The 11,436-nt window shown below is 35.4% G+C and overlaps 1 protein-coding gene across 2 annotated transcripts; it reads left to right on the forward strand.

Annotated features, from left to right (window-relative positions):
• The first annotated feature begins 920 nt into the window (after positions 1-920).
• Positions 921-10,049, forward strand: LOC138307484 (uncharacterized). 2 transcript variants are annotated; one of them, XM_069248259.1, is made up of 4 exons: positions 921-1,469; positions 7,314-7,733; positions 7,951-8,163; positions 8,364-10,049. In XM_069248259.1, the coding sequence occupies exons 2-4, from the start codon at positions 7,665-7,667 to the stop codon at positions 8,829-8,831; spliced, it is 750 nt and encodes a 249-aa protein (XP_069104360.1). In that variant the 5' UTR covers positions 921-1,469; positions 7,314-7,664; the 3' UTR covers positions 8,832-10,049. The 2 variants fall into 2 exon arrangements, with proteins under 2 accessions (XP_069104360.1, XP_069104361.1); XM_069248260.1 differs by lacking the exon at positions 921-1,469 and having other exon boundaries at positions 7,123-7,733.
• Positions 10,050-11,436: the final 1,387 nt, after the last annotated feature.

Consider the following 11,436-nt stretch of genomic DNA (forward strand, 5'->3'; position numbering starts at 1 on the left):
ACCGGAGAATTAACAGAAATGCAAAGTCTCTTATATTTGTACACTGATTTAGATAGAACTTTGGCAGAGATAACGGAACTGTTAAATGTAGCTAGGTCTTATTTACAGAATCTGAAATCACAAATTAACATGTTGTCGTCAAGACATTTATCTCTTACAGTTATTGGTTCTAGTCAATTGAGAGAATCCAGTACTTTGTCGATCACAGCACAACAAGAGATCTGCGCAAATGACGAAGCCAGAGAATCTATGGCGCCGGGAGGTCCACATGAGAACAGTTTCTGAAGACCTAAAAATGCTATTGGTCAACAGACTGTGATGTCAAAGAAGATTGAGAGAGGTGTCCACGCTCAATTCGGCGTACCGGATTCATCACAAGGCAAAGGCGGTGTACCATTACAGAGAAAATGTTCCGCCCCTAACGAAATAAAAGTCTGAAATCAAGCAAAGAAGGGATCAATATATTGCCGATTAACGTATCATGGATTAGTGACATTTTTGTTCAATTCTTCAAGTTGATAATACAACAGCAAAAGTCAGCTTAAACGAATGGCACCGTTAAGTAACCAACAAACTGGCTAGCATAGGGAATGAGCCGGTCTAGGAGAGCCGTTGCATGCTCCTGTCGATGGTAACAACCATACTGATTTGGGGACAGTTCTGCTGCTCTATAAATCCTACATTTCTAAACTGTTGACATTTCACGTTAATATCTCCTAATAACATTACATATTAACTTACCCTGATAATTACTAGTACAGAGCGATGCAACCATCCATCTTTGTACTTTGTATTTATTATTTAATTAATACCAATATGTAGTTATCTCAATATAGTATCATTATGTTATTATCTTCATTTTCAACTCGTGCCTATATGTTATTATCTAATTTTATTCAATCAATAGCTATATGTAATTTTCTAAACCATGTCAACGCTTCATAGTATTACACCAAATTGATTAAAATACAGATCCTTATAACCACTCCGTTATTCCCTGGGCGCATCAGCGCCCAGGGAGTAAAGGATATTAGCCACGATGTTTTCTGCACATGGGGAGTTTGATTGACAGCGAGTGAATAGCGTGTATTATCGGCGGCGGTAACAAGTAACCTGATTAATGCAGTTGCTGATACTGTGTGTATGAAACGGCGTGTACTGTTAAAACAGCGTGGTAAACTTATGCATGAATTCGCTGGTAAATAAATGGTACAGTAATTTGAAACAGTTGTGTATTTACGTGCGTATAATGACATGATTAACGTGTATTTACGTGCGTATAATGACATGATTAACATCGGCAAGCTAACAAGCCTGTGATCGTACAGTGCGTGACATGAGACAGAGTAACAGGTAACCTGATTAATTCAGTTGCTGAGGCTGTGTATACAAGCTGTTGCGCATGCGTTGTCTAGGACTTCCTTTAGAAACAGCGTGGTAAATGCGAAGTGTCGTGCAGAATGTCTAAGGTAAGTTTTAATTGTTATTCATAACACTATACATGCATTTACATGTTGATCAATTGCTGCCTGTGCTGGTGATTTGTAACAGTCGTGAATTAGGTGTTTAATGATACATGTTTTACAGTGATAAGTTTGCAATCATAAAAAATAACTGTTATAGGTGCGTGACCTGATCTAGGTAGGGCGTGCGGCCAGCCTCTGTAAGCGTGACCCATTTTGTACCTGAGTTTGTCGGGACGGTTGCTGCCTGTGCTGGTGATTTGTAACAGTCGTGAATTAGGTGTTTAATGATACATGTTTTACAGTGACAAGTTTGCAAACATAAAAAATTACTGTTATAGGTGCGTGACCTGATCTAGGTAGGGCGAGGTAGATAGGGCGTGGGGATCGGCCAGCCTCTGTAATCGTGACCCATTTTGTACCTGAGTGAGAGATAAGGGTTTGTCGGGACGGTCTAGGTCACATACCGATGTAATTTTAGAACACATTGGGGTGTGTAGGCCTACTGTAAAACTTTGGAACATGTTTATCGGGGCAGTGATGGGGTCTCTTCATCAAGGTAGCACATTATTTCCAAGTGGTGGAACGCAGTGCACTGCCATTGCTCTGTTTGCATTGGTGACATTTTTCAGTACCAACTTACTTTCAACAAATTTCACTTCTCTCGATGTTGATAGTATTCTATTTGGAGGAAATGATTTGTATGAGTCTGTGATTGCAGACAGGGGTTTTGATTTACAAACATACTTGGCTCATGACGAACTTCCTGATGAGGTGTTTATTAATGGAAATCAAATAAATACTGCCATTTATCACAGTCTCTTTTATGGTACTGTGGGTCAGGATATTATAGATATGAATTTTGGTGCATTGCCTCTCAGGGAGTCTATAAGAAGTGCATTTCAGTTATCTGAATTTATTTTATGTACATTTGGGCATTTATCAGTATCTATAGCATATGTGAATGGTAACTACTACCTGTTTGATTCACATGCCTGCAATTATTTTGGGTTCAGCAATCCTGGTGGCAATTCTGTAATTTTACAATTTACGGAATTTGAATCTCTAGCGGACTATATAGAAAATAGGTTCAGATTCAACATTTTTAATGTATCTCCTGTTGTCATGTCTGAAAATGGCGAAGAAGATATTGATAGCTATTCAAATGATATGTCAACCATACTAACTCAAGAGATTGGGTATGAAAATTTTGATAATTGTAATTCTTGTCGTAGCTGTCCGCAAATGGAAGAAAGATCTGTCAATCAACACATAGCAAATTTTACTGAAAACACTAACACCGACGACTTTTTAAGGATGGAAAATCTTTTAGTTGAAAAATATTTTGGAAATGAAAGCAAAAGAAATAATTTTGAGGAAAAAATTGATTGTGATATTCATATTGACTTGGAGGAAATTGTTGCCCAAAATACAAAAGCCACTGACCATACTTACTGTATTCGCAAAAATAGGAAAAGAAAAAGAAGTTACAGAAAACATCAAGACTTTAATGAACTTCAGAAAACAACTCCAGAAGAAACAATTGCTCTTGAATGTAATTTCAATATAAGCAATTTTTTTCTCCCTGCTATTACTGAAAGAATCATAGAGGTAAAAAGTTCTGATACTGCAAGTAACTCATTTTCTTCCAGATATATGAATGGTTCCTTTCTTGCTGAAATTTCTGTTATGCCAAATTTTATCTGCAAAAGTTGTGATAGGATTTTATATGCTAATCAAATATATAAGTCCAAAAAAGTGTTCCATATTTCTCCAAATGTTATTTTGAATCCGGAGAGTATTCTTTGCAGTCATTGCTTTAATTGTATCAAAAACAACAAAGTTCCCACTTTGAGCAGTATAGCAAATAATCTAGATCCAGGTAATATACCTGCATGTTTAAAAGGACTTAGTCTTATGGAACGTCGGTTGATCTGCAAAATTCAAGTGTTCATGACAATAATTGTACTGCCTGGTGGTCAATATGCAGAAAAAGGGCTTGCAATCGATTTCCCAATTAATATTAATCATCAGATTGATACTTTGCCACATTCATTTCAAAATGCAAATGTGATAACTGTATCATATGAATATCACAAAGAAAGAAAACCTTCTCATGTTGTTAGAAAAAACAAAATTTTTAAAGCACTTTCATGGCTGAAAGCAAACAATGTTTTGTATGAAAACATCAAAATAGAGGATGTTTTTGCCAGATGTTGATGTGTCTGAAAATGAAATTGATGATACAAATTCTTCATTTGATGAATTTGCAGTAGTGGCTATAAATTACACAACACCTGATGTAAATTTGGTAGACTTAATTCAAAGTAATACACCTCATTTATCTCTTAAGAAATGTGACGGTCAACCTGTTAATGCATTTGACATCGACGGTGGTGAGGAATCAGCTTTTCCGCATTTATTTCCATTAGGAAAAAATGGTTTCAAAGTTGCAAGAAAAATCCCAATTTCCAACAGCAAATATTTTCAGCAAAGACTACTTTACCATGATGGACGATTTCGTAAGGATATTTCATATTTACTTCATGCTGTTAACTTTTATGAAAGGTCAAGATTATTAAATTCAGTGAACATTCATATGAGAATGAGGAAAGGGAGAAATTTAACTGCAGGAGAACTAGTAGACTTCAGCAATAATCCTGATTTAGTGCAAAATTCCTACATGTTTATGAAAAATGTCAAAGGCACAGCAGCATACTGGAAAAATAATTTGCTTAACCTTCTGGCAACATTCAAGTCAATTGGACCTCCAAGTTTATTTGTGACATTATCAGCTAATGATATGCATTGGCCAGATTTAATCAGGGTTCTCTCTGGTTGTGAAATGGAAAATGCATGTAAAGTAGGTAATGCATTAGAATTGGTGAAGAAAGATCCACTTTTGACTGCAATTCATTTTCAACGAAGATTTAAAGCCTTGATGAAAAATGTAATTTGCGGGTCATTACAGCCCTTTGGAAAAGTAGTTGATTATTTTGCGAGAGTAGAATTTCAGAATCGTGGTAGTCCTCATGTTCATTTGTTCTTCTGGATCGAAAATTTTTCAGAGATTTTCAATAACCAGAACTTACTGATACAGTACATTGACAAAGTGATCAGTACTGAATCTTCAAAATGTAAGATTGCTAAAAAATATCAAACACATTTTCATTCAGATTACTGTCTGCGCAAGTCAGGGAGATGTAGGTTTTCTTTCCCCTTTGATGAATGCAAAACAACACATTTATTAAGTAATGTTGATTTATCATCACATAATTTGAAAAACAAATTTTATGAAACTAAACGTGGACTGAGTGATTCCTATCTTAATGCATACAATCCAATCATACTAGAGAATTGGCAAGCAAATATGGATATTCAAGTAATCGGTGACAGTAAGAGTGCTGCATACTATGTTTGTGCATACCTTTGCAAATCAGAACCAGAAGATTTAAAATTTGCTCTTTCAAAGTTAATTGAATCTATGGCTCCCAATAAAAATATTGGACAACGGTCTCGAATGATGAAAATTGGATGTTGTGTCTTGAAAAACAGAAAGCTAAGTGCACAGGAAGCCGCTTACCGTTTATCCCCTGACCTTAATATGATAATATCCTCTAGAACTGTGATCTCATTAAATACCAAACCACCAGCGAAACGTTTTCGCGTTTTGAAATCCAAAAAAGATAGAGAGGAACTTGATAAAAACAGTACCGATATATTCCATACAAATATGGTAGATTATTACATGGCAAGACCTATAATTTTGACCAATCTTTGTTTGTACGAATTTGTTTCAACTTATAAAAAGTGTGTTGAGGAGAAAAATACAGGTCGGTCAGACAAAATGGACCGAATAAAACTTCTCCAACCATTTCAAAGTGTTGTTATGAGAAAACTGAAAAAGAAAGTAGTAGTCAGATTGCCCAAATTTTCTATAAGTTCCGATGATTATTTTTATAGTTTGCTTATGTCATTTTTACCATTCAGGAAAGAAAGTGAACTGCTTGAAAATAGTGATCAAGATATGTACACATCTGCAAAAGATGCATTTCTAGATAAAAAACAATATCTTTCCACTGATCATCTTGACTTGCACACTGCCATTGATGAAATAGAAAATGCTCTACATTTTATACAGAGTTCAAGATTAGAATCGGCCTTCACTTTTAATCAATCCACTTTTGACAATAGTGATCTTTCAAAAGAGGAACTTGCAAATGTAACTGTGCCTGTGGATAAAAGTTTTGAAAATTTTGATTTTGATTGTGAAAACATTCAGCATGCTTCAAATTCAACGGCAATAGAAAGTGATATTTTGCAATTGCATAGGCTTGAAACTGGCTTCATTTCTGAATCTTCATTAGAAAAAGACCTGAAAAGTCTAACTCTCTGCCAATCAAATGTAATGAAAAAAATTATGGATCATTATCGACGTAAATCTTGCCAACAGTTACTTATGTTTTTAACTGGTGGAGCTGGTGTTGGTAAAACATATTTGACAAAACTAATCATTGAATGGTTAAAGATTGTAACTGCAAAACAAATGGGTAAATCACCGGTGCTCGTTTGTGCGCCTACTGGAACAGCAGCCAGAAATATTCTTGGCATCACAATTCATAATGCACTTCATTTACCCGTTCAACATGGTAGACAGCCAAAGTTCTTTGAACTATCAGGAAAAACATTGCAAAAAATGCGCCAACAATATTATAGTATTCATACTATTGTGATTGATGAAGTTTCTATGGTAAGTGCGACAATGTTTGATTTTATTCATAGACGTCTTGCAAGTATTAGAAATAATGACAATTTATTTGGTGGTTTAAATGTTATTTTAGTGGGTGATTTCTTGCAACTGAGACCTGTTAAAGGTTGTTATGCATTTGGAAATGGTTTCTTGTGGTCTGCATTTGAAACAATGTTTTTAGATGAAAATGTACGTCAAATGAATGACAATTCTTACTCGCAATTGCTTAATAGAGCTAGAGTTGGTGTACTAACAAAGGAAGATATCAGTACTCTTCAATCACGATTGATTTATCCTATTCCACACAATATATCAACACTACTGCACATATACCCTACATTGAAACAGGTTCATTTACATAACACTAAAATGCAAATGTCAATACCTAAAAAAGTTGTATTGATTCCTGCCATACATCATTTTTCTCATGAGGATTTGCAAAAAAAATATTCTGGAGAAGTAAATGTTTCTGAAGATTTAATTCCTGATGATGATAGAGAAGCAGGGGGGCTTCCAAGATGCTTACAAATTACTGCTGGAACTCGTGTGATGCTTACCCGAAATATCTTTACAGAATGTGGATTGGTAAATGGAGCTATGGGCTATGTTGAAAACATAAAGGTTAACAAAACAAAAGATATAGTATCATCAGTTTATGTCAAATTTGATAATAATACTATTGGAAGGAGGTTACAAAATCAAGCCGAACACTGTGCTATAGCTATTGAAGTTCTTTGTCAAAAATTACAAAGGCAGAATTATAATTCGCGAACAATTCCCTCTAATACCAGCATGGGCAGCAACTGTTCAAAAGTGCAAGGCATTTCTTTAGACAAAGCTGTAATTTCTAATGGCATGGCTTATGTTGCTCTGAGCAGAGTAAAGTCATTAAGTGGACTCTATTTGTTAGCTTTTAATCATGAAAAGATTTGTCCACCTGTAAAAGCTATTCATGAATACAATCGTTTACGAAACAAACATATTAAGAAGTGAAGTTTTGAAATTCTCTGTATATGTGTAAATAATTTTCAATAATATTTATGTGTATTTTATTTTACAATTGATGAAAATATTTTAATTCTGTGTATTTTGTTTTACAGTTGATAAAAATTTCTGACGTGAAAAGCTGGGAGTCAAACTCCAATGTTAATCTGATTGCTACAGTTCTTGACACAAGTGATGTTGAAGAGGGAAAACAAAAAATTCAAGTCTAAATTCTTCTGCATCCTTGGCGATGAAAGTGGTTGCATATCAGCTACGGTCTACAATGCAGATCTGAAAGCAAGGTTTGAGAAAGGAGAAGGGGTGCTCATCATGAATGGTTTGGTCAAAGACAACTTTCTTGCTGTCAGACTGAGGTTGCTGCAACAAAGGCCATAGATATCCCAGATCACGTAATCAAGGCAGCACCATCTCTGATACCTCCAACAAATAAATCAGAATTCCCAGCAATGGACCTCGCAGCGGCCGTGAATTCCCCAGATAAAACGGCTGTAGCTGTGAAGGGGAAAATAGTAAATGTGAGTTATGCTTTGCTTTATTTTGCATTATTAGTCTGAATTTACAATGATAGATCATACTATGATACTACGCAATATAATCTTTTTATGTTGCAACTGATAGGTATAATAGAAATTTAAAATTCAATGAAAAATAATCATTTATTAATTGATAAGAATACTTACCCAAAATGATGCTTAAAATATTGTTGATTATGTAATCTGTTTGTCATTACAGGTCTCTCCAGCAGATACCAGATCAACCGGAGATAAGGTTATTGACTACCAAGAGGTTACATTGAAAGATTCCACTGGGTCATCAACGCTTGCAGTCTGGGGCGACATGGTGAACCAATTTGAAAAAGGCAGTTTGGTTAAATTTCCAAGATGCCGGGTCCGTCTCTTCAATAAAAGCAAGAGACTCACAACAGTACCTGGGAGTACATATGAGGTCAGTATATTAGGATGTTTTGCATTCAATTGAGAATTTGGACATACAATTAGGGCTTACTTCATACTATCTTATACCATGCTTTCCTGCACATTCACATGCAATGGTTGGTTAAATGATATGTGCTCAAAATAGTCAACACTGAAAAACTTAACAGCTGTCATATGTCAGTGATAAATTTCAAATGTTTTCATTAACAGATGATGAATGCAGATGATGATCTCAATGACGTGTCATCGGATGAAGACTTGTCAGATGTTGTTGATACCACTACTTCGGGTACCATTGTTGCCATCTTGGAGTTTGATCCATACTTATCTTGCCCAAACAGAGCTTGCAACAACAAGAAATTAAGTACCATTAAGGATGACAAATTTGTGATGTTGTGTCCAACATGTAAAAAGAAGTATGGAGCAAGCGCTTGTAACAATTATGCAAGGGCAACTGTTTTTTTCAACCAAGGAGACCAAAGTAAAAAAGTCTCATTGTTCAAACCTGAAATTCAAAAAATATTTCAGGCAAAATACAGTGAACCTACGATTGGATGGGAGAAACCAACTTTATTCAAGAAATTCTTGGAGTTGCTGCCACTGCAAGTAACCTGTAATATTGAAAACAGCACCATGAGGAACATAACGGTCAAGAGGGCAGCCACTAACTGCTCATAGTTCTACTTTTGATAGGACATTTACACTACTGAAGGACACAAAACTCGCTATCTTGATTGCCTTATTTTTTGCCAAATTTGTTATTTTTAGATGGTACTTATGTACACCGGTAATTATATTTTTGTATGCATGTACCGGTCTTAAGAGTTTTTTGCATGTAATAGATATTGTGGTAATTGTTAGCTAATGTCAAGATCTATTCCAAAATTATCCACATGGGTTGGTTGGGAGGCACTTTTTTCAAGACCACATGTATATGTACACCATCCATCAAATTATGAAACAAATTTATTAAAAGGGATACTAGAAAAAATGGGGATTACCCCACCACCCATAAAATTTCAATAAACAGCCCTCTCACGTGGATGATTCTGGAACAGGCCTAACTGTTGTGTTATTTTATAATTAGTACAAATGAATCTCTGTAGAGTGTTCATCCCTATGAATACTATAGTTTCCAATGAATAATATAGCTTTTTCCTTTTTTTTACCTGAAAAGTGGTCTTGTAATAAAAACTATCTTCATTTACTCAGTACTTGATGGAATCAAGTTACGTTTACCTTTACAAAGTGAAACAATACCAATTTAGATAATTATTTTCAATATATTTGTTTGTCAGTTTAAATCCAGTATGTAAATATTTAGTTGTAAAGCTTGTATTTCACTTTTTGTTGATCATACAAAAACTTGCAACATTCAAAGATGAAGATCTGCATAAATTTAAACCTAGTCAAGATTTTGCATCCTATTATCTTTATAGTTACATGTTATTGATTATATATTTTATGTGCCAAGTTGTTAATCCATCCATATCTATATAACTTGTAAACATTATACTTATAAAACCAGGTAATGTTCCTATATCTATAGTCACCAATATAATGTATTGCATGCATGTTAATTGTTTACATGTAGGTCCCTACAGTACAAATGAATCTCTTTTGAACATTCACCCCTAAGAGTACTGTAGCTTGTGAATATTACCAATTAGATGATCATGATCACACAAAAACTTACAACATTCAAAGATGTAGATCTACATAAACTTTACCTAGTCAAGATTATGCATCCTATTATCTTTATAATTACATGTTATTGATTATCAATGTTCCTATATCTATAGTCACAATATAATGTAATTGATAGAATCATCACATGCATGCATTTTCAGTTTTTGTTATAAACTTGAGTTAAAATAAATAGTTATTATCTTTAAAAAGCTTTCTTGTTATGTGTACACATTGCCCGCCCAGGATTGCTTTCCTTTTTTGGAAGGAAAGCCACTCCGTTATATAAAGGATCTGACAATATCCCATAGGAGGTCACGTCCAGATGACCTTTATACCACGTGGTCTTCATATAGGATACATTTTCTACACCTGTCACATCCATTGAAAACGATATTTCGTCCCAGTATACATATACAATGAGCTTTATTGTGGTCTTATTGTGGGCGAGATGACTACGTAAACCAAAATAATTCTGACAGTAGCAATTTGATTGGCCATTTCCAAAGGTCACCTGGACATTACCCTTTATGGGATTTTCTCAAATCCTCTTATCAAACGTAGTGATAATAAGGATCTGTATTATAATCAGATTGAGTATTACACATGTGCCATCGGTCGAATAGCACCGCATTGAAAAGGCAATCATCTGTTCCGACTCTCTTTCGGTTCTTCAAGCTTTGAAATCAAGAAACCCTGAAAACACATTAATCCAAAACCTTTTGATCCGAACATTTCGATTGTCTTCTAAAACACAAATTACTCATCTCTGGATTCCCAGCCATGTGTAAAGGCCGATAAAGCAGCTAAGACTGCTCTTCACCTAGCACAAACAGATTTGAAACTACCTCACACCGACATCAAACCTTACATTCAGTCATCCATTAAACACCATTGGCAACAAAGGTGGTCTACCGAAACAAACAATAAACTGTGTAAAATACAACCTACACTTAATCCTAAACTTTCCAGTCGAAGACCGCAGAGAGGAAGTTGTTCTCTCTTGGCTCCGAACTGGACACGACATATTTTTCACATTCCTCTTTATTGAGAGGGGAGGATCCTCCTACATGTCATGCATGTGTTTCTCCTCTCATAGTGAAGCATGTTTTATTGCATTTTATTAGGTCATCTGACCGAAGGTCAGGATGACCTATTGTCATCGTGTTTCGTCCGTCGTCGTGCGCCGTGCGTAAGACTATTTATACAAAAGCCTACTCCTCCTTAACCCTTGAGCGGATTACATCCATATTTGGTGTGAAACCTCATTGGGGAAGGACAATCATATTTTATATAAATGAGCCTGGTCCGACCCCTAGGGGCTGAGGGATGGGGCCCAAAAAGGGCAAATTTTCTTAATATTAGCTTTAAAATCCTACTCCTCCTTCATCCTTGAATGGATTTCATCTATATTTAGTGTAAAATATCATTGGGGAAGGACAATCTTATATTATATAAATGAGATAAGTCCGACCCCTAGGGGCAGAGGGGCGGGGCCAAAAAAGGGGAAATTTTCTTAATTTAAGCTTTAAAATCCTACTACTCCTTCATCCTTGGATGGATTTCATCCATATTTGGTGTGAAACATCATTTGGGA

This window comes from Argopecten irradians, chromosome 14 (assembly GCF_041381155.1).
Source record: "Argopecten irradians isolate NY chromosome 14, Ai_NY, whole genome shotgun sequence".
Lineage (NCBI taxonomy): Eukaryota > Metazoa > Mollusca > Bivalvia > Pectinida > Pectinidae > Argopecten > Argopecten irradians.

Excerpts from the sequence above, each read along its gene's own strand:
- LOC138307484 (XM_069248259.1), top strand. The coding sequence starts at position 7,665 with ATGGACCTCGCAGCGGCCGTGAATTCCCCAGATAAAACGGCTGTAGCT. Across the intron at positions 7,734-7,950 it reads TGAAGGGGAAAATAGTAAAT|GTCTCTCCAGCAGATACCAG; the intron begins GTGAGTTATGCT and ends TTGTCATTACAG. Across the intron at positions 8,164-8,363 it reads TACCTGGGAGTACATATGAG|ATGATGAATGCAGATGATGA; the intron begins GTCAGTATATTA and ends TTTCATTAACAG.